General features: G+C 54.6%; 2 protein-coding genes across 3 annotated transcripts; one reads left to right on the top strand and one right to left on the bottom strand.

The window, feature by feature from the left end:
- The first annotated feature begins 673 nt into the window (after positions 1–673).
- On the top strand, positions 674–8,248 carry RGS4 (regulator of G protein signaling 4). Of its 2 annotated transcripts, XM_069789949.1 has the most exons (5): positions 811–1,208; positions 3,751–3,855; positions 4,841–4,902; positions 5,659–5,825; positions 6,361–8,248. In XM_069789949.1, exons 1-5 carry the CDS (start codon positions 1,165–1,167, stop codon positions 6,610–6,612), a joined length of 630 nt encoding a protein of 209 aa, XP_069646050.1. In that variant the 5' UTR covers positions 811–1,164; the 3' UTR covers positions 6,613–8,248. The 2 variants fall into 2 exon arrangements, with proteins under 2 accessions (XP_069646051.1, XP_069646050.1); XM_069789950.1 differs by lacking the exon at positions 5,659–5,825 and having other exon boundaries at positions 674–1,208.
- Positions 8,249–11,616: 3,368 nt separating this feature from the next.
- On the bottom strand, positions 11,617–21,949 carry RGS5 (regulator of G protein signaling 5). Its single transcript, XM_069789951.1, has 5 exons — positions 21,808–21,949; positions 16,619–16,729; positions 13,820–13,881; positions 13,535–13,701; positions 11,617–13,044 (listed from the first exon to the last, which is right to left on the bottom strand). Exons 1-5 carry the CDS (start codon positions 21,849–21,851, stop codon positions 12,883–12,885), a joined length of 546 nt encoding a protein of 181 aa, XP_069646052.1. The 5' UTR covers positions 21,852–21,949; the 3' UTR covers positions 11,617–12,882.
- Positions 21,950–22,189: the final 240 nt, after the last annotated feature.

Genomic DNA, 22,189 nt, shown 5'->3' with positions numbered 1-22,189 from the left:
GCAATTGCCTTCTGCACCCTCCAAGGGCTGAGGACAAGTGGTGTAGCTGGAGTCATTCTGCTTTCCTGTGGGACTACAGCAGAGCCAGGCAGTGCAGTCACCACCAAACATCCCCACAGCCAGGTGGTGTTCCGTGGGTTCATCCTTTAGCACAGAGTAGCCTCAACACTGCCACAAAGTCCTCTCTGGGCAGGCAGTTATACCTATTGTTTTAATTAATCATCTTCCCTTGGAGACTTGGGGACCCCCGAGTCCCAGGGTCTGGCTTTTAATTAGGGGTAAATGCAAATGGAGAAGTAAGGTATTACAGTGATACCCATAAACCTAAGGCAGCCGTGTTGTCAGCCTCCTGTCTTTCTTTTTCCTACCCATATACATGAGCTGTCCGCAAATATGTGTGTGCCGGGACGCACACATTTTATATTCCAATAGTGATATGCCCCTCAGAGGTTTTTTTTCAGCCTCACCAAAGGCGTATATCCACATGCCTCTAGAATAAAACAGGACAGTCTCATCTGCCTCGGTAGTTCCCTGGTGTATTTCCATTCTTTCCTTAGAGCTCTGGTTTCTCCATTTGTTGGGATTACTGTAACCTTTTGTGTTCAAAATTATCGTCCCTTGTTTGCCCCAGGTTGCTTTAAATAGAAGGGGGAAATGAACAGAGGAGATTAAACAGAGGAGATTTGCTGGAGGAACAAGCAAAGCTCATCTCACTTCTCAGAATTGATTCTCTGACCCTTTTTACTGTCTGTGCCCCTTCGAAAAATCTCATCCAGCTTTTATCTGAACCGTTCCACCTTTTGCAATAGAGGAAAGCCCCTGAAGCTTTTTCCGTCCTTTTAAAAGAATCCACCTCTGCAGCCAGACACCAAGCTTAATTTCTGGTAAGGTTTTGAATCCCACTCACTCCTTTGTCTTGGCTTATACGTCACCCTCTTCCTCTTGGGTGGGCAAAAAGGGGACGGGTGCTGCTGCTGTGCTGACTCCTCACTGGGTCACCCAGTGCTGCTGGGCTGTCTGGGCTAGGCTATAAAACAGAGCCAAGGCAGCTCAGCTGGCTCAGAGACGAGACTGAATTCTGCAGACTAGCGGAGGACCCGCACGCAGCCTCTGCCGGCTCCTGCGTTGTTTTTCCTGGAATACAGAACCGACCTCGGGAGCAAGATGTGCAAGGGACTCGCTGCACTGCCAGCCACTTGCTTAAAAAGGTACTGTTTATTTCTGAGCATCTGTTAATGGTCTTGTTAGTCTGGAGATACGCTGATGTATTGCACTTTGTGTGAAGCAGAAGTGGCAGATTCCGCTGTGATTCTTGTGTAAGATTACGTACAAATGATTGCTTACAGGCTTTTTTTTTCCCCGTCTGTTAGTCAGAAGCAGAATGCATAAAGGATTTGTACTGAGCTGTGGGAACTCTAATCCCATCCTTCCCATCAGCAAAACAAGCAGCTCTTAGCATTGCTGTGTTTTGATATTCCTGTCATCTGCTTCTGCCGCAAGCTTTGCACCCCTTTTCTCCTTTGAATACTTTCGCCGCTGAATTTTCTTGTCTTGATTTTTTTTTGAGGGGGAAGCAAGGCAGACGGTATATCAAAAAGATTGAGGGTCATTTCCCAAAATGCATCCCAGATGCAGAAGAAACCCAGCCTGGCAGGACCAGAGACCTGGCTGTGGGCAGGGATGCAGGCCAGCCCAGGGCACCGCAGATCTGGATGCAGCATCAGCCAGCGTGGGGTCAGCCTGTATCTCCTGGCTGTGTACTGATGGTGAGGGGCTGGGTCAGGCTTTACCCCTGGTCCACAGCTCTGTGGGGCTGCTGGGGGGCTGGCCATACCCCTGTTGTGCGGTGCCGATCAGGATGGGCTGAGCTGTACTCCTGCCGTGGGTGCAGGATCTGGCTGCGCCCCGGTGTGCAGCACCAGCCAGGCACCCCTCATGCTGGCAGAGCGGAGCCTGTGCACCCCCAAACGTGCCCTCAGCGACACAGCCCAGCGTGAGGGGGGGTCTCTATACTTGCAAGGGGGCCACGAGCCCTCCTGGAGGGGTTTTACTGCCTTTCAGGTGTTGTGGGGCCTGGAGACCCCCAGCAGGGTGGCCCAGCTCCCCAGAATGGCACTGGCCCCACAAAACTCCCTGCTCATCCAGCCCATGCAAACTTGCAGGGGTCTGATGGCGCAGCGCTGTCTTTCTGGCCGCTCATGCCTTCAGGAGCGCTCCTGAGGCTGCTTCCCAGTGGCTGTGCAGTGGGAGAGGGTTGGGAAAACACGAACTGAGACTCAGCCTGCTCCCACCTGGGAGAAAAAGCTCCCGGATCATGGTGGATTTGAAAATGAGTGCTGAAAATGTGAGGAAAAAATATTGACACGCACCCCCCTCCCCATTTGCAAGAACATTTGATGGGGGAAATAAAAAAAATTTAAAAATTGACAAAATGCAAAGAAAAAAAATGTTCACATCTTTTAACAACCTCTGTCCAGGATTCCCAAGAAAGTCCCTCTGTCCCAGAAAGTTGCAAGCAGCAGTGTCGTGTTTCCTCCTGCAGACCTGAGCAGTCTCCTTCTGGGGGCAAGTAGCATGAGAGAGCGAGGCAGACCGAGTCTGGCAGCGCCGAGTATCCGATGTCTGCCTGGGCAGGGCTTGGATGTTGGCCCTGGTCACAGGCACCCAGCTCTACAGAAGCTGTGGGCTTCCTTCGCTCTCACCCTACTGCTGGAGTTGTTAAGGAAACATTTATGAGCACAGGCAACCAGTGAGATAAGATATGGCCGGGACTGCTGACAGGGTGCTATGGCTAGAGCAAAGAGCAGTGCTGGGAGGCTGAGCAGCTACTGGAGCTCAGCCCTGCAGCACAACCTCTTGCTTTTTTCCAGTCTCTGATCTGAGGAGCAGGAGAAGAACTTCCTGCTCAGACTATTGTTGCACCCTGCGGCAGGCCAGGGCTTGCACCCCTGAGCAAGCAGGACTGATTTACCCACGCCCTCATTCTTAAACTGGAAGGAAATCCAGAGAGACGCTGAGGCCAGCAGCAGCTGCATACCTAGATGATGTTGCTGTCAGAAAATGATTGTCCTGAGTATGCAGGAAAGCAGAACAAAATTAAGCATGCATCCTTGTAGGAGCTTGCTGTGGAGCAGGGGAGTAGCTTGCAGTCAGTGTGGGCTGGTTGTGCTGAAGCTCCTGATTCATCCCGTGATCTCACCCCACGGTCCTGCTCCGAGTCCTTTGCTTCTTCCCTTTCCCTCTATGTCACAGGCAGCTGCTTGGTGGGGTGGCCTGGCATGGCCATGCTGTTCCCGTAGCTGGGTGAGGAGGTGGGGAGATGGCAAGGGCTGCAGGAAAGGATTAGTAAGGGTGTCAGAACCAGACACTGGTCGCTGGGCAAATCTGCTTGAGGAGAAGTGACACATGTACAGCATGATGATGCCTTTCTATCACAATATTTTAACTGTAAGCAAACAGTAGGGAAACAGCAGCTTTTCCCCCTTTGCCAGCCCTGCCTCCAGGCTGATGACCTTCTCAGCAATCAAATGGTGCTGTTGGACGTGAAAAATGACTTCTTCGACTTTGTTGTATTTGTCTAGTAACAGAAATGTGCCTTATGTGAAGAGTGGAAAGTCAGCACTGGAGTCACTAGCAGTGACCTGCATTTGTGTCACTGAGTAATGCTGAAGGAGCTTATTGCAGGTGAGAAGGCTGCAGAGGGAGTTGTAACACACGATATTCATCTTGCTCTTGATTTGTTTCTTTCAGTGCCAAAGACATGAAGTATCGTCTGGGCTTCTTGCTACAGAAGTCAGACTCCTGTGACTACAGCTCTTCCCAGGGCAAGAAGGAGAAAGTATCTTCAAGCCAGAGGTAGGAGCAGATGCTGTGATGTAGGTAAACTCTGGCTGGCTGCAACGTGTTGTTTACTCCTTCTCTGAGCTGAACTTCATTAGCGTTTCTGCTGCTGCTTCCCAGTACCTCCTGAACACCTGTGTGTTTGAATCTAGTGTGGTAATATAAGTCCTCAGGTATTGATAGTCCCTTTCCATGAAGAAGGTTGAACTAGAGGTCCCTTTCTGCCAACACTTCTGTGATTCAATATGTATGTGCACATGGAAAGACTTGTGCAGTCTCCTGCGCAGGGGAATAACGCCATCACAAGACCCAGTGTGACTTGACACATTGCAGAATCAGCATCGCTGTCTCTTTGAGTTGGATTTGTGCGGTGGTCCACACAGCTGCACAGAGGTATTGGCACAGAAAACAGAGAGAGCAGCCTGTCAGGGTATCACTGCTCTCACTGAGGTGCAAGTAGATGGTGTCCTTTCCAAGGAGGACTCCAAAGGCCAAGGTATGCTCCTGGACTAGATGAGCCCTAGGATGTTCTGGTATGGTAGGGGGAATGAATGCAGGATGTGTTACCACGTTCCCCATGTGTTTCTAGTTCCCGTGTTACTCTCTCTTCCATATAGCTACTGTTCCCCTGACAGGTTAAAGAAGTCAGCTCTTTGGAGTTCACTGATATGACCCATAAGAGCGACTCCAGGTCTGTGCCCCAGCAAGAGATGCAGCCAGTCACAAAATAAACACAAAATCCCCAACAATTTTTCCAGGAAAATTCCTTTCCAGCCCATGGCTGGTGACGGAGATTGCAAACTGGAATTTCTGTAGATTAGATCTGGGATCCCAGGGGTCTCTGTAAAGCAAACAGACACTTTGTTCTTGGTGTCTCATGTATGCTCTTACAACAATCAGAGAAAGAGATTTTCTAATGGTGCTGAGCAAAAAAACCAAATTTGTCCTTTCTGTACTCCCCTTAAATCTTCCCTGTGTTTCTCCCTTTGTCTCCTTTTAGGGTTAGCCAAGAGGAAGTCAGAAAATGGGCAGACTCTTTGGAAAACTTGATCCATCATGACAGTAAGTAAAGAGGGCCCTTTTGCTGCCTGCAGAGTGTGTGTGCTGTGAGCAGTCCCTGGAGGGGGTATGGGACATTATCTTAAGTCTCTGAGCAGCACACAGTAGCTGCTTTGGCCACATAGGCCTCTGGGAGGGGTGGTGAAGGGTCCTCTTGGTCAGATCCAAGGGACAATGCCAATGTGTCATGGTTGAGGCTTTGACCTACTGCTGAGCTGTCCCTTTCATGAAAGCAACTGGTTTAGCCCCTGTGCAGAGAGAGCAAGACTGCGGCACACAGTTAACAGTGGGTTAAACAAGAACCAAAAAGTGGAGAAACTCTTTGCAGCTGAGCCCATGGGAGACTTTGTCTTCCCATCGGTTCCAGGCTACATTGATGTCCTTGAGGTTTCCTTTGCACTGTTCCCATGGCCTGAGACTCTGCGGCGTGTGTTGGCTGCCTCCTCAGGGCCTCCTGGGAACGCGTGAGTTGCTTGTGTTCTCCTGGTTGAGACAGTGAAGGTCACAGTGCGGGGGGCAGGCAGCTGAGGACCCATGTGTGACATCCCCATGGGGCCTGTCTTGAGTTCCAGCCTCCCTCGGCATGCATGAGCGACTGCCGTGGAGGCAGGCAGCCATCCTCACTGCTAGCCCCAGGGGAGCTGCTCATCCAGCTCTGGGAAGCAGAACACAGAATTGCTGTTTGCTAGGGTTCATGGGGATCACTATCCAGGAACCAACTCTCTTACCTGATTTGGTTTTCCTCTAAACAATCTGTAGGAGGACTGGCTGCTTTCCGTGCTTTTCTCAAATCTGAGTACAGTGAGGAAAACATCGAGTTCTGGGTCAGTTGTGAGGACTACAAGAAAACCAAGTCACCAGCCAAGCTCAGCCCCAAGGCCAGAAAGATCTATGATGAGTTCATCTCAGTGCAGGCAACAAAAGAGGTATGTGCACAGAACATTTCTTGGGCAAAGGTATTACCCTAAATTCTGAACCAGGCCAGCAGCGCAGGGAAGTAGATTGGTAGTTTCACAAGAGTTGCAGGATGCTGCTTTTCTGCTAGTCAGCAAGGAAACGATGTCATTTTTATTGCTTTCGTATTAAACTTGGATAGAGAGAAAGTGGGTTTAGTTACAACCATGTGGCCATCCCACGTGCACACTCAAATGGGAGAAGCCCAAGAAGACTGTGATTCCTGGTGTTCCAGCTGCTCCCATGCAGTTGTTCGAGTTTCCTGGCTGGCTGCATCCCAGAGACATATATGTCAGTCTCCCCTGATGGTTCATCTGGCAGCAGAGATGCGTTGGTATCCAGCTGCACAGATTCTGCCAAGGCTACAGGGTGTCAAACACCCATTTTGGACAACTGCCCACCAAGGACAGCTGAAGCACACTTGGTGGAGAGAAGCTTCGATTTTCCCTTACCTAAGCTAGCCACTTCTGGGACAGATCCTACTTACACTGTCCCTTTGGCCCACAGGTGAACCTGGATTCATGCACACGGGAGAAGACGAGCCACAATATGTTGGAGCCTACACTGTCCTGCTTTGATGAGGCTCAGAGAAAAATATTCACCCTCATGGAAAAGGATTCTTACCGCCGTTTCCTCAAGTCCCCCTACTACCTGGACTTGGTCAGCCCGCCTGGTGCTGGCTGTGGGCCTGAAAACTGCAAAAGAAGCCACACTCACACCTTAGACTGCAACTCTAACATCATCTCTCAGTGCGCCTGAACCTGCAGCAAGGCAGGAGCAGGCTGGGCTCTTGCAAGAATATACGGCAGCAAAAGCATTCATTGGCATGAAGCAACAGAGCTGTCTCCAATAGCTGTCTAATGTCCCAGTTGTATCCCATGTCATGCAACAGCCAGCATTTGTAACCCAAACCAGGCTCAGTTTGTGTAGCAAACCCTCCTCTGACTCCATTGGTGTAGGAGCCCTGGAGTCTGTGTCTGACATGAAAGCTGGGTGCAATCATTGCATGTCCGCTGTGTTTCTGGCGAGCCCTGCGAGCCCAGGGGGGCGGTGGGGGAGCACAGGCTCAGACCCAGCACTACCCACCGAGGGACCAGGCTTGCAGCGTTGCGGTGTGACACCTAGCAAGGAGCAGGGGAAAGAGGAAGCCAAGGGAAGTGTTGGGGACTGTGGTCTCCCCTTTCTAATTGGCAAAAGCTTAAACAGAAAGGACTTTCTGTGGTCCTTAGCTGTTCACATAGCTCCCAAATGTCTAGGCTTTCAGTAGTATTTGCTCAGAACTTGGGCTGTGCTGCGTTACAGTAATCAGACGTAGGGAGAGCTCCTACTCTTTCTTGAAGGGAGACCAAAACTTTTCAGACAAACAGCCTCCCTCGATCACCACAGCCACAATTGCAGGGAAGCTGTCCCCTCCAGCTGCTTCTCCCTCTGTAGCATCTAGTTTACACTGGCCAAGGATCTTTCCTAGGGCTGTATGGAGCTATTATTTTGGGGGGAGGTTAATTATTTCATATATTATTAATTATGTCCTTCATGCTCCCAGGTTAAATACTGTAGCTGAGCAGAACAGAAACATGTTCTTCTCTCCCAGTCTTGACGGGTGTATATTACTGACACTGGGAGTGCCATTTGGATTCAGGTTTGTCTGCCCTGGCTTGTGTGGAGCAGTTTGTGAGGGAATAGGACCGCAACAGCTGGGGAGGAAAGGACCTGCTTAGGAGTACTTGACAAAGTCTGTCTTTTTTTTTTTTTTTTTTAGGATGTTATTTGTGTGAGTTTGTATTTCAGTAGTAGCGTGACTCACTTTTTTCCTGAAGATGGCAGGAGGAACATGTCAGTCTCATTACTGCTCCTGGGCTTTGCTGGAAGGCAGCTTACTTTTAATCACTGCGGTTAGACATGGCCTTCACTGGGGGCTTTGGGACTGGCACTGACCTGCAGTTGGAGGCACAAGAAATGGATGCAGGACTTGCTGTCTTGGGCTGCAGTACCAGGTATCACACTCTCCCCCAGCCCTTGGTCTCTCCTTAGTTGGATATTGCTGCTCTGAAAACCGTGTATTCCTCGCTCTGCATCCCAGTCCAGACAACAGTTCTCATACCGGGCTTTTGACATGGCAGGAGGAGGCTGTGGTTCTCCGTTAGGCACTTCCAGGCCCACAGAGAAACATCTCTTTTAACATTTGCTTTATTTTGTATTTATTTGATTGTACTGACATATACCACCCTGCATGTTCAGCTAAGAGATGGAGAGGCTTGCTAAAGCTCTGAACATAGCCAAGCATGTGGCTATGTTTCGTTTCCCCCTGGTACTGGGAACTCTTGATAACTATTGCAAAAACTGTATTGATATTTAAATAATGATGAATACATTCTAAATAAAAATGTTTGCATTAGTCCCTTCTAAAATGCCATTGTGTGAACCGAAGGAAATGCACGGAGATCCAATTCGTTGGCCAAGGTTACTCTAAAAAGTAATTTTACAAATGGCTTCACTCAGAGGTTGTTTTAAATTACAGAAAGATGAAACAGCCATTATATCCTTCAGACACCCTCCGCACCGTGAGCCTGGGGGATGCCGGGCTTTTTGGGTCCATGCTGTGCCTGACAGCGAGCTCAGCACAGGGACGACCCATCCTTGCCGAGGGGCTGGGGTAAGCATGAGGCCCCCTTGGAGGGGGGGTATGTAAAGAAGCACCTCCTCACTGCAAATGTTTTCCACCCAGAGCTCCGGAGGGGAACACGTTTTAGCTCAGAGCTCAACCTGTCCCTGGTCCCAAACCCCGTGAGTGCAGAGCTGCCGCCCGAAGGTGCCATGGCTGGGGGTGAGCAGGGCTGGCTCTTGCCCAGCCCCTGCCCCTGCAGACCCTGTGGCTGCTGCGGGAGCGTGAGCCGACTGCCAGCTGAAGCCCTGGGCAGCACCTGAGCAGCGGGGCTGGGGGTGCCCGTGCCATGCTGGCGCTGGGGAGTGTCCTCTGGATCAGCCTCCTGGGGTGATACTTTCATTCCCTTTTCAGTTTCCTGAGAAACCACCGCATCGGTTGGAGCAGAAGCTCTTAGAGACCTTTGGTCTTGCCAGGGCTTTTGGGCGCGAGTTTTGGGACTGCCCTGTAGGGGGTAAGGAAACGCTGCACCTTCAGTGCAAAGAGACAAAATGAATAGTCCATCGAGATAGTAGCAGAAATACATGTTTATGTGTGGATTACTGAGTGGTACAAGAATATGGGTTAACACAACCAGTTCCTCAATGCACACGAGTGCCCCACGTCTTTACCCCGTGAAGATCTCTGATGGAAATCACCTGGAGAACATCAGAGTGAAAACCTGCTGCTCGTGGCTGCGAGGAGCCAATCCTCCCTCCTGACCTCGCTCCAGCCCTTGGCCGCAGCACTCAGCACCCTCCAGGGAGTGACCAAGGACGAGGCGACCCCTGGGACACCCGTGGGCAGCGGGCAGCTCCCGCTGCTGCCTCGCAGCCTTCGGCAGTTCCCAGGACCGGGACCAGGCAGCACCGGCAGAGCCCTGCCTCAGCGTGCGGAGGGAGAGCTGGGTGTATCACACCACGGCCAGTGAGGTGTGAGGGTCCGGGTCACCGAATTAACCAGAAAACACACAGGAAACAATCCCCCAGCGTCAATCCGAGGGATGCGGCTGCAGGGAGCCCTCCTCCGCACGTCCCCGTGGTGAGGAGCGGGCGCTGGGGAGGCAGGGAGGCAGCGCCTGATGCCTGGGGGACCCTGGTTGCAGCGTGGGGTTGCCTTGCCCCACGGCAGGGGTTGGGGTCCCTCGGAGAGCACGAGACCTGCCTCCTGCACCGGCTCGGGCGCCGGGATGCGCTGGGGCTGCGGGCACTGGGGGGCCACGGGCACAGGGTGATCTCAGAGGACGTTTTGGAAGATGCAGCTTCACTTTCTGTCGGGTGGATGGCCAAGGTTTCACTCAGCGGGGTCTGGGACTGCGCTAAAGCCATGCATGCTCATCTCTGCGACAGACCCCAAGCACGATATCCAGACGCTCTGCTTTTCGGCTCTCAGACTCACTGGGTTCTAGATGCCCGTGTTAGGAGTATGTATATATGTGTGTGTATACTTGTATATGTCTATAGGGATATAGATGTACAATGTCGTGTGTACAGTGCTCATACATATACCAAATTTCATGAGAGCAAGAGTGATAAAATACATGAAGTATTTCCTACCAGAAATATAATGGTTGGTATCAGCCCAACAGTAAATACCTTTGGGCCTGTGGAAAGCTCGGCCGTGGGGTGGGTACAGGCATTGCTGCCTTTCTGGGGCAAGCCTGCCCGAGTAATTAGCCAAACGACCCTTCTACACAAACACAACTTCCCAAGAGATCCAAAACACTTCAGGGGACACATTTTATGGCCACCAGGTAGCTCGCTGGCACCTGTTCAATCACCCCCGAAAGCAGGTTTCCAATATTTCAGCAGAAATCAAGCTGGGGAGGGATTTCCAATAGAGCTGTTTCACATCTCCTGAATACAGCCTCCACCTTTCTTTTCGGCACATACATACCCAGACACCTTCTCCCTGCCCCACACATTGCTGTTGCAGCTAGCGACATCTCAGGTTTTGATGGCGCGCAGCAAGCCAGCCTCCAGCAGCATCCCAGCGTTGGCATTTAACGGTGAAACGTGAGGGTATCTGCAAATAGCTGCCAAAGGATTGAGTAAAACTGAAAGATCTGGGTCTTTCTGCAGGGAAGCCTGTTTGCTTTCGCATTTCTATCAGTCACACTATGAATAGGGAGCTTGAACATGCTGAACCAGCTTGTCTTGACACCAGCTCGTGGAGACGGTAGGGGGGTGCAGGGAGCGCGCCTGGGCAGAGGCGGTGGGAGCACCCTGTGGCAGAAGGGCCGGCCAAGCCCCCGCTCCAGCGCCCAGCCCTGCTCCTGCCTCCCCCTTGCTGCCCACCAGCTCCGGGCAGCGGGCACCGCCAGGGGATCCTGCACCCTTTCGACAGGACCCTCCTGCCGCTCGCGGGCTCTTTGGGGCTGCCCAGCCGCCCCCCGCGCTCACCCCAGGGGAATGCCCTGTGAGCATCAACCCCTGCCGCTCCAGCACCGACGTTCCCAGGCCATTTGCTCCAGAGGAAAAAACCAGTCACATTCGCGATGGCCTCCATCCTTCCCCTGCCTCCCCATCCCTGCCTGGAAAAGCAGCCCACTTCCTGCAGCTCGGGATGTATTTTTCTTCGTCACCATAGTGACGACGTGTAAATATTTGGGGCTGGTGGGGTTTTGATCAGATTTTTAAAGTCTCGAAGAGGCTGGCAAACCCGTTGTTTATGTTATTGCATTTCGGATGGAGTCTCATGACTTGCAGTTGAGGTTGAGCAGCCTGAGGGGGGGTGGCTGGTCCGGGATGCCTGCTGGGAGCACAGTCGCTTGTTATTTTTGCCTGCATCTGTCGGGTTGCCGGCTGAAGCAGCTCGTTGCAAGCCACGGCCGCGCAGATGCTGCACCAGGAAACCATCGCAGGGACGTCCAGGCCCCACGGAGCGGGAGTTCATCGCATTCGCCTCAAGGCTGACATGAGACGCCAGCCGCCTTTTGCGTATGCCCTTGCCACATCCTCAGATGTGATTTCTTCTGGTAGTGAACAGTGGCGTGGCTTTGAATCATTTGAAAAGAGCTGGTCTTTTTAAGAGACAGCCTTATGGAAACACATCCTGGGCAGACAGGAGGAGACAGGAGAGAGAGATGCAGGCTACACAAACTCAGCAGAGTTTGCCGTCTGTTCAAGAAGCTAGGGGTTTATTTTTCATATTTCCAACGATGGTTTTGTGTTTGGGTTTGGTTTTTGGGGGGTTGGTCTGGTTTTTTTTTCATTGATCTGAACAGTTGCAATTGCGGATTTTTTTCCCCCGACATGATTTTCCTCCCTCCTCTAATCGATGCCCCTCAACTGGGTTTGTGCAGAAGTATCGCTTTGGTGTGCCTACTGCAGAGAGAAGCAACTGGAACAAGAAGCCACCGCAGCAACGTCCGAAGCTGCAATCCAAGCACACCCCCAGCCACCAGCACCGCTGAAGGCTGCGCGTAGGCACTGGGGACACGGGCACAGGCTGCAGATTGCGAGCTCGGTACGTCATGCAAGTGGTTGGAGCGAGCGGGAAGTCTGGGTTGCTAAACAGTCCCGGTGTTTTGAACAAACAGATCTCGTTTTTATCCTCTTTACTGTCTTTAGGGTGAAGCAAACAGGCTGCCTGACAGCTGACTCCGAGTGGAGTCACTGGGGAAGCGGTGCTGCAGGCTCGCTCTGCCCACCGCTCGTGCCAGCCAGGTCCACCCCGCGGTGCTGTACAGCCGTCACCGCCATCCCTGCCGTACCACCGTCCCAGCCGGACCACCGTCCCTGCCGTACAGCCATCACTGCCATACAGCCATCATCCCTGTGCTTGCTGATCAGCAGCTTTCCAAAGTCAGGGTGATGGCGATCGTGCGGTGGACATGTCCACCCTGGGGCTGCAGGTGAGCTGGATTTAGGCAGGGAGGCGAGCACCCGTGAGGGTGCCCTGCGCAGCCTCAGCAGCACCCTGGGAAGCTGGGAAGAGGGAGCGAGCCTGAGCCAAACCAGCGATATGGGCAAAACTGGGAGAAAAATTGTCATGGCCTAAGAAGTCCTAAGAAGGCAGAGCCGGTGCTTCAGAGCCTCCGACTAAAGCCAAGCCCCACAGCACCAGGGACGCGCCGGCTGCCCGAGTGGCTCCCGGTCACTGCGGGGCTGGGGCTGCTCCACTGCCCTTCTGGGTCCCAAACCCAGGGAGGATCACCAGGGGTTTCTGCTAATTGGTCTTTTGTGGGAGAGGAAAGAGACCATAAAAGAGGAAACATCAGGACATCTGACAGTCCAAAGCACGGGGCGAGATGTTTAGCAACACCCCTGGGTGCTCTTCTAGGGTGGAATCAAGAAAGCAAAGCGGCTGCAGGAGAAGGGGCAGGTGTTCAGACAGAAGCAGTGGGACCGCCCGCGGGGAATGCCTCGCACAGCCCTTCCGCATTGCTACTTGATTAACTCCTGATAAAACTCCGACCGCACGAATCTGGGCAGGGAGTCTTTCTCCATCAGGGCAAAGACCCTCTTCTGGGCCATGTCAAAGCTGGTTGGTGATGGTTCCACCAGGTTCTTCATGGTGACCGCCTTGGTGAAGTGGTCGATGTTCACCTGTGGTGGGAGTGTGAGAGGAATGGGGGCCCTGTCTTTGTGAGGGGTGGGTGATGGCATCTCCCCTCGCCTGCTCTGTCCCCCCAACAACCACGCAAACGTTACAGGGAGGGACTGCAGTAGCTTCGCTTATCTGGGGGAATTATTGGTGGCTAATCTGTAAGGATGAGGTCTACCCTGCAGCAAAGCTAACACAGGGAGGAGGATTACTCTAAATTCTCATTCCTTATGATTAACATAAGCCCTCTGTGGGGAGAGGGGGCCAGGTGTGTGCTGGAGGTGCCCGTGGCAGGAGGCAGCCCAGCAGAGCTTGAGCACCCAAACAGGGGCACCAGGGCTGTGACGGGTGGGCGTGCAGCACGTGGGGATGGGGCTGCCCCTTGCCGAGGGTACGGCCCTCTGAACCCCTCAGCCGTGGTCCGAGGTGCCCTGCAGCCATCACTCTCCTTTGGGACCTCCTGGTACCGTCTCCTGCCCCGTGGCCACTGACCTCTTTGGGTGCCTCGGTCTGGATGAACTCCTCATAGATCTTCTTAGCCTTCTCTGCCATCTTCACGGGGGACTTGGTTTTCTTGTAGTCCTCACAGGCCACCCAAAACTCGACGTTCTCCTCGCTGAACTCGGAGCGCAGGAAGCTGCGGAAGCTGGCGAGCCCGTCTGGGGGGGGGGCCGAGCCCTCGCTGAGCACCAGTGGTCCCAGGGGGGCTGAGCCCTTGCTGAGCACCAGGGGGGACGTGGGATGAGGGGATGTGACCGCAGGGGGACGTGAACTTACAGGGATTTTGCAGGAGCTTCTCCAGGGAATCGCGCCACTGCAGAGCCTCCTCCGGTGATGGCCTGAAGGGAGTAAAGAAAGCCCAGGTGGTCCATGCTTGCCCCACAGCCCTGGTCTGGCATCCAGGTTTTTAAATAATTCCTTTAAAAGTGGGGAGGAATGGAGTAACGGTCTGTGGAGACTGTTGCAGAGTGGGGGAGATGGTCAAGCAATGGGGATGCCGCTGCATGCCAGCACGAGTACCCTCCTCCTGGGGAGAGCCAAGTGCCAGGGAAGGTGAGGATGGGGCTGGGTGGGCGAATTCCCCGATGCTGGAGCAGAGATGTGGCTGAACTGCAAAGCGAGTCCCCTCTGCAGCCCTGGGTCCCCTCCTTGCCCCAGCGCCGGTGCATGGGAAGGCAGAGCAGGGGGCTCTGCAGGCAGCTGGGAAGCATCCCTGTTTTCCCGCTGGGGTGGGGAAGGATGCTCCCTGCTGCGGGGGGCTGGATCATTCCAGCCCTGCGCTGCTGGGGCTGGGGTCAGCGCCCCTCCACTCCCACAGCCCGCCCGTCCCATTCCCACGCCCCGCGGCAGGGCAGGACACAGGCCTCGGCTCCCTCCCTCCCCAGTGAAAACCTTCAGTGTTTTTCATGCGCGTATTTTTCCCTCTTTTTTTTTTTCTTTTTTTTTTTTTTAAATGCGGCACTTGTACTGGGACTAAAGAGCTTTGTGGGTGTTTTTGTTTGTGGCTTTGTTGTTTTGGGGTTTTTTTTTTAAGCTCCAAGGAGTTTGACCAAGCTGCCCTGGGACACAGGGCTCCTGCCGTGTTGCCCACGGGGGCCGATGCCCGGTGCTGGAGGGGAAGGGAAGCCCCCCGATGCCCCTGAGCGCTGGGCATCACTGAGCAGAGCATCCCTGGGGCCGGGGAGGGAGCAGCAGGCAGGACAACCTGCTGGTCCTGGGGGCCTTGGTGCTCAGCTGTGGGTCTGGGGAAAGTGCAGGGTGCTCCTACCCAGCCGTCTGCCTCAGGTGGCTCCAGCGGGGAGAGAAGAATGGCAGAAATGCGAGTCTTGTTCAGGTTGGGTATCCAGTCCTCACTTGTCATCAAACCACAGGCACCCAGCAGTAAAGACCATGATGGGGGCTCTGATCGTTCACTTTCTGGACCTCGAATTGCATTTGCACTTGCTCTCAAGGATGAAAAGCTCCCCCTGACCCCGCGTTTCTGCCAGGTGTCTCCCCACCCCGGTGAGGGGGAGCATCGCTGCAGCGAGCCAACACAATCCAGATTTCCTGGAAACTACCAAATTCACTTTTCCATTATCTGAATGTCCCAGGGATGATATTAACTGCGAGTGAGATGCTGATGGGTGAGTGATGCCGAGGCTGCGCAACGATGCAGTGCGAGAGAAAACAACTCCAGCCAGTGGGGAGCGAAGATGTCCTCAGGCTTTCTGCGGGGACAGCTAATGGGGACAAATGTGTCTCCTTCGCAGAGGCATCCAGGGCACAGCAGCGACCGAGTGCGAAACGCACCGTCCGTCGCGCTCCGCCTGCCCTGCTGCAGCCATCAAAGTGACTGCAGCTCTCTGCAGGCTCTCGTCGGGGTGAGCAGGGTGTTTGTCTGCACGTTGGGGTTGGGTTTGGGGGTTGTTTTGGTTTGTTTGGGGTTTTTAGCAATCCCTTGGGGGAGGGTTACCAGTTTAGAGTAACATTGCCTGGGCCGAAGGGGAACGTGGGGAGGGGGACCGATGTAAAAGAAAAAGTTGTGATTTTAAAGTGGAAATAGAAATGTGGCCTTGTGAAGAGTGGGCACGTGCCTCTCCTGGTTTTTGTCTTTACGTGGCCACTTAAGCCCTTCAAGACGAGCCCTCATTCCTGGTGCTCTGAGCAAGGCTGGCTGGGCCAGTCAGCCTCTCCTACCTCCAGCAAGTTCGATAGTCTGGGTGCTGTCAGACCTGGGTCCTCCAGCACCGTGTGTGTCTGGGCACAGCTCCAGGGCAGGGAGCAACTCCCAGGGACAGGGGCACGTGTCTCCGGGACACTCGCACGCATCCGATGGTGGCAGGGCTGAGGGGTGGCTGAAAGAGGGGTCAGGGCAGCAGCTCAGGCACCTGGCTCAGCTGCCCGAGGCTGGGCTGGAGGTACCCCAGGTGAGGCCATCACCCTACGTCCAGGCAGCCATCCTGCTTCTAGATTTAAGCCAAAATTTCTTTTCAAGGTTTATTTTGCCTCCTTTGAACTGTTAATCCTGCAGCACAGCCCATCAGCCCCTCCGGCTTCTCCTCTGCTTTGCTTTGTCATTAAACCAGCTCGGTGCTGGAGAGCAGAGGCTCAGGACGAAGGCAATAAAGTGAGAAGGTGCCATCGTCGCGGAGCTGCCCAGAGGCAGGCACCACGCCGTGGGGCCGTGCACCCAGCTCGGGGACACGCTGCCACCCCAAAGCCAGCAGGCTGTGCAAGGCTGGCACCTCTGGGCTCAGGCGGGTGACTCAGAGAAGTCCACGTGCCGAACGCCTCTGGCAAAACCGTTATCGAATAACGTGAAATCTCATCAAAAGTAAATCGAGTTTCTGCGAGAAATCTGTTTTCCATAAAGCTGTATTGCCTGGCACATCTCATGCTGCCCTGACGTAACTCTCAGAGTCCACACCTAGCCGGCGGGTCACGAGGAGCGTGCCACGAGCTGCCTGCCACGGAAAGCCAGCCGTGCCCACCCGCAGCAGGGGCTTCAGCTCCTCCACATCCCAAAAGGGGCTCGCATCCAGCCCTCCGGCCGCGCACGGGTGCCAGCACAGCCCGCCCCGGCACGATACTCACTTCTGGGCCTTGGGCGGCTTCTCCGGCTTCTCCGGGTAGGGAATGATGAAGTCAATGGCCGAGTCGGGCTTCTGGAGCAGTGTGCCCAGCTTGGTCTTGATCTCCTTGGCCCTGCAGGAGGGGATGAGCAAAGGCAGGTCAGGCAGAGGGACGGGGCAGTGGGGATGGTCCCTGCCCTGTGCCCGCACGGACCCCGCCACGGCCACTGGCGAGGTACAAAGCTGTGTAATTAATTACACATGAACAAATGGACCCTAATGCTGTAAAGGCGCCTGGCTGAGGCATTTCAAACCAGGCACTCAGAATTAGCGGCAGCTCTTGGTCTTGATCTCTTTGCTTTGTCCCCATCTGTGGCCGGGATAATTTTATCAGCTGAGCTGGCGGGCTGCTCTGAGGATGAATTAGGGGATGTGTGTGCAGCACTCAGTTTCTATAGTGATGAGCCTGGATGAAATGCTGGTGAGATGAAGGAGCTGCCTTCGGAGAGGAGGCTGTGCAGGGTGCCATGCTGGGCTGCACAGCGGTGCCAGCCCCACTCCGAGCCCCGTCCCACGTTGCGCCCGCCAGCCCCCCGCTGCCAACAGCATTTGGAGCAGGGTGCCCTAATATATATATCTATGTAGTCTCTAGATAAGTAATATATAAGCCTTATGTCTGCAATGGGAAGGGTCCTGCAAACAGGTACCTGCCGGGTGCTGTTTTCCCTGGGCAGAGGGGGAAGAAGGGTTTCGGGAGTGGAAGTATTCCCACTGCCAAAGGCTGAGTGCCAGGCACCGCTGCCACGAGGCCACACTCCAGACCTCCATTTGGAGGACACAGACACAAGAGGGGTCCCGGGGCTTGACAGCAGGTCCAGCTGTCTCCCAAAATGTTCCCTTTTGTGGAAATACAATTTGCAACGTGGTCCCGAGCATCTAAAGCCACCGAGGAGGCTCCTCTCTGCCACACCTTGGTAGCAAGAGCGAGCCGAGCTTTTGCAGAGAACACTCAGGTGTGCTGCATAAGACTGAAGAAATAAAGGGCTGAAAATGGACCCCCCCAAACCCCATCTTTGCAGGGCAGGGCTTTTCCCTGGCACAGCAACATTTGGTGGCTTCCAGGTCATCTTGCTGGCCCAGAAGGTGAATGAGAGCAAGGGGACACACGGCTTCCCCACGAGCCGGCTGGGCTCAGTGCCTTTGCCACGGTGTGGCTGTCAAAACCGGTACCAGCAGCTCCCTGGCTTCAGGGCTCACTGCGCTTCTCCTCTCTGCTGTTTATTTTCAGGAGCCCTCTGTGGATGATCGCACCCTTGCTATGTCGGAGCAGAGCAGACCCAGAAACCCAACTGTTTTCATGGAAAATGTCAGCAGCTACAGGGACAGCTTCCACTGCTTGCGCTTCTGAGAAAACTTGAATCTTGCCTGGAAAGACCAGGACCTTAGGTGAAGGGTGATGAGGTCCCCACGCTCCCACACTGCGGTGTCTCTGGGACAGGGATGCTGCCATGCACCGTTCCTCCTGCTCCCTCCAAAAAATAAATAAAATGCAGATAAATGCTCCGAGCCAGAGCTGGCTCCTGATGCCCAGAGCCTGGGGCTGGCTCTCCTGCGAGCCTCAGGTGCCCCTTGGCACCCCACAGGCTGGCACTGCCATGCTGGGACCCCCGTGGCACAGCCACGACCCACATGGATGGCAGAGCTGCAGCAAGGAGGAGCAGGTGAAGGGGGCGGGAGCCGCAGCCCCCTTCACACCAAAGCAATGGGTGGGTGCAGAGGGTGCCCCAGGAAAGCCGATGGGGCAGGACAGCCTCTCCCTCGGCTCTGCTTTCCCAGACATCTGTGCTTGTGGCCATGGTGCTCCGCAGGGAAGGGGACACGTGGGCTCAGGCAGCATCTTTCAAAGAGGGGCTAAGCAGAAATGCCAGCTGCCCCCTGGTCCCTCTCCCTGCCACCACCCAAAGCTCAGGAGGGCAGAGCTGGGGATGCTGCCACGGCTGACCTGCTGCCGGTGCCGGGTGCCATGCACCAGGGACGGTCCCCTCCAGGCGATCGGACCGTGTGCCTGATCGCAGGGGTTTCATCTGGCAGGAGCAGGGGTGAAGAGCAAGGGGGAAGGGGCTCACCCACCTCTGAAGAGAGGACGGTGGATGCCAGGGGTCCTGAGAAGGCAGGGGGGAAAACATGGGTTGTGCCTGGAGAAAGCCAAATCTAACACATGAGGTGGGAAGACACTGTGGGTATTGCTGTCTGAGCAGAACCTGAGGACCCCCCTACCCTGCTGCGGACAAAGCCAACACACACACAAGATTTGGACGCAACTGACGGCGGCTTCACGCAGCAGCAAGCGCTTTCCTGGATAATGCTTAGACGTGGTTCAAAATCTTGCTCTCCGATTCCCACCCTCTGACAGTGACTTATGGCCAACATCTGTCAGGCTCAATGGGCACTAATGGTCCTAATGGCCCTGAGCAGCCCCAGCTGAGCCCCACACCCTGCTCACGGCCCCGGACTCCATTCAAGCTCAGCCCTGGGGCTGCCTTCTTTTGGGCTGTGCTCTAAGTGAGCTTCTCCCCAGCCTGGTCTCCTGGATTGGTGTTGGACCTATGTCGCAGCCCCACTGCCTGCTGCTCCCAACGGGGCTCCCTGGATGGCTCCATCTCCTTCCCATCCCATAGCATTGTTGATGAACCATCAGTGGTTGCCCACCCTGCTGAAGCTCCGCAGGTTCTGGAGTGGGGACAGCAGCAAGAACCTCCCCCCACCACCCCGAGCAAGTCCTCGGCTGTGGGATTTTTGTGAAATAAGGGCAGACGGCGGAGATGAGGAAGCTTGTTGAAAGGCAGCAAGAAAGGACAGCCAGAGGGCTGAGCGCTTGCAGGCTGGCGGGAGGGAAGCACTATTTAAAGACATCATCCTGGCATCCTCCAGCAGATGTATTACAAGCTTTCAAGCAAGGCTTCAGCAAAGGCTAAACAGCAGGGTAAAAAAAGGCAGTTATAAATGAAAAGGCATCCTTCAAAAACCCCCCAGCTATGTCCGAGTGGGAAAAAGCAAGAGGACCGTAAACTGTGGAAGGTTAAGTGTGAGAACATATGGGAGCGAGCCAAGAAAAAGTCTGAGAAACAGCTTCCAAGAAGCGTTAAAAGAAAATATGGGCTCTGTCAAACACATCAAGAGCAAGAAGGCTGCTGGGGAGGGCCAGGAGAGACTCCAGCTTTAAAAACAAAACAAAAAAAAGAAGCTCAAAGAGAAGTTAAAGCTAGAGCTGAAAACTAAAGCTGCTGCTGTGCCCGAGGGCAGGGAGGTGCCGGAGGGAATGCCCCTTGAGGGGAAAAAGGCTCCAGGGGGCATTCGAGGAGCCATAACGCTGCAAGTGTGATGCTGTACGGGCAAGTCAGCAGCAGCTGCATCCGAGAGCCGTGGTGGACACATGGACAAATATGGACTATTGGAGAGGAGTCGAGGCAGCTCTGGCAGTAGGAAGAGATTCCTTCAAAACTATCGGCCCTCTCTGAAGAGGCCAGCAAGCACGTGCCTTGGGGAGAGTCAGGGGTACGAGCCCCTCGGCTCTGCAGGGGATCTTGGATGGGCTCTCCAGACCCAGCTGCAAGGGGGAAGGTCATTTCATGGCTGACAGCGTGGGGAACGGCGTGGGAAAGGTAGTACGCAACGCGGAGGGGACATGGTGTGTTTTCCTCGGTGGGGACAGTCCTAGGGGAACACGGGCTGGGACCGTGCTGTTAAACATAGCACGTGCGTGGGGAGAAGGGGGTCAGCGGCCGAGCAGCAGATAACTGCACTACCCGGGTACAGCACTTTGGGACCAGTTGTGAGGAACTGCAGGAAGGTCTCGTGAGACTGGCAGGGAAGTAGCTGTTGAAATGCCTCGTAGACCAATACGAAACGATGCACATAGGACAAACTCAGTCCTAACTCCGTGTATAGAAGTGTAAGTGAAGCTGCCTTCAAGAGTGAGGATTTGAGTGCATAACGGAGGTCAGTGAAAGCATAAGCATAGCAGCAGTGGAAAAAAAGACTAATTTAGTATTAGAAAGTAGCAGAAGAGTAACATATATGACAGCAGAGCAGAAACTTGTGGATCACCCACATCTGGAAGAGTGCTGCTCGGCCACCCGTGAGGAGGAGGCTGCAGGAGACGAGGTGAGGGGGCACGAGGATGGCCGAAAGGCACATTTCAGACAAAGGCATTGTCACAGGTCCGCGCTCCCGTTTGTGCCTGTGATGGGAATCTGCCTTGCTTTCAGGCAAGCAGCGTCAGCCTCCGGTGGCACAGCTTCAGCTGGCGAAGGGGGTGCTTCTCTTGAGCTCCTCCCAGGTCAGCGAATGCCACCCTCATCTAAAAACCAGGACTAAGGCATTTGCAGCTGTGAGGAAATCCTCACTGGGTAATTCACGTGTAAAGTCTTCTACCAAGTTTCCTCCTTAGGTGAAGGATCGAGTGCCCTGCTGCTGCAAGGAGACCCCAGCCTCGTGCGGTGGCCTCCCTTCCATCTCTGCTTCTCACCGGACCCCCTCCAAAACCCCTCCAGCTCCGAGGAGAGAGCAGGTTTCGATCAGCAGGGAAATGGCTGGGAGCCTGCCTGGGTTCCCAAAGGGTGAGAGAAGCCTGGGAAGCACCACCACTACCCGGGGCAGGTTTTGAGGCAAGCGCTGGGGCAGAGGGGGATGAAGATGAGGATGGGTGCCACGAGCGGGACAGAGCGGGTGCTCTGCACAGGGCCAAGCCTCGTGAGAGGGACCGGGGCCAGCTAATCCACGTGCGAGGGAGACACAGGCAGTTAAAGAGGATTTTGAGGCTTTTTGGAGCCAGGGCTGTTTTCGCCCCAGAAAGGCAACCGCTTTCCTGCTTTTTTTCCTCCCCACGTTTTGCAAATATTAAGATCTGAAGGCAATGCGCTCCTGCTCCAGAACCACAGAGGGGAGCAGCTCAGGTTGAGGAGTGGGTTTGGGGCAGAGACGTTCCGGAGGGGAGAGTTTGGGACTGGATCAGCGCTTGCCCCCACCCCGAGGGTCCCAGCCACTCGCAGCATCCTGCTGAGCCGCCGCCAGCAACCCTCCCCTCCCTCCCAGTCCAGAGCTGGACGATCCCAGTCCCTGTAAGAGATGTCCATCGTGGGGATGTGCTGCAGGATGAGCCTCTCTGCCCCCCGGTCCCCCCCACGGCGTGCCCAGGCTGGCCGCTCTCACCTCTCCAGGCACGTGTGGGGTAGCGCTGCTAATCCTTTGCACATCTTGGCAGGCTGTCGTTCTCCTCGGCCGCAAGAACAGTATGAGCGATGGCTAACGCAAGCAGCGGTGCCTTCGTCTGCAGCCCAGCTCCCCCCTCTCCCTCCTATATAGCACCGGGAGCTGGACCCCCGCCAGCCCTGTAACCAATGCCGTCCGTCCCGCCGCAGCTGGCCCCGGCCCCGGCGGCTTCTGGATTTTGTTTTCTCCGCTCTAAGCTCACAGAGGGGGGGAAAACATGGGTTTTCTGGGGTGAGATCAGGTAATCAAATTGGAAGGGCCAAGCTGCTGTTTGGGGGGGCTTCAGGAAGCCCACAGGGTTTCTTCTTAATGACATATCAGG

The sequence above is a fragment of the Haliaeetus albicilla genome, chromosome 8 (genome assembly GCF_947461875.1).
Source record: "Haliaeetus albicilla chromosome 8, bHalAlb1.1, whole genome shotgun sequence".
Classification (NCBI taxonomy): domain Eukaryota; kingdom Metazoa; phylum Chordata; class Aves; order Accipitriformes; family Accipitridae; genus Haliaeetus; species Haliaeetus albicilla.
The sequence above is the reverse complement of the archived record's forward strand: the minus strand, read 5'-3'. Positions and strand labels throughout refer to the sequence as shown.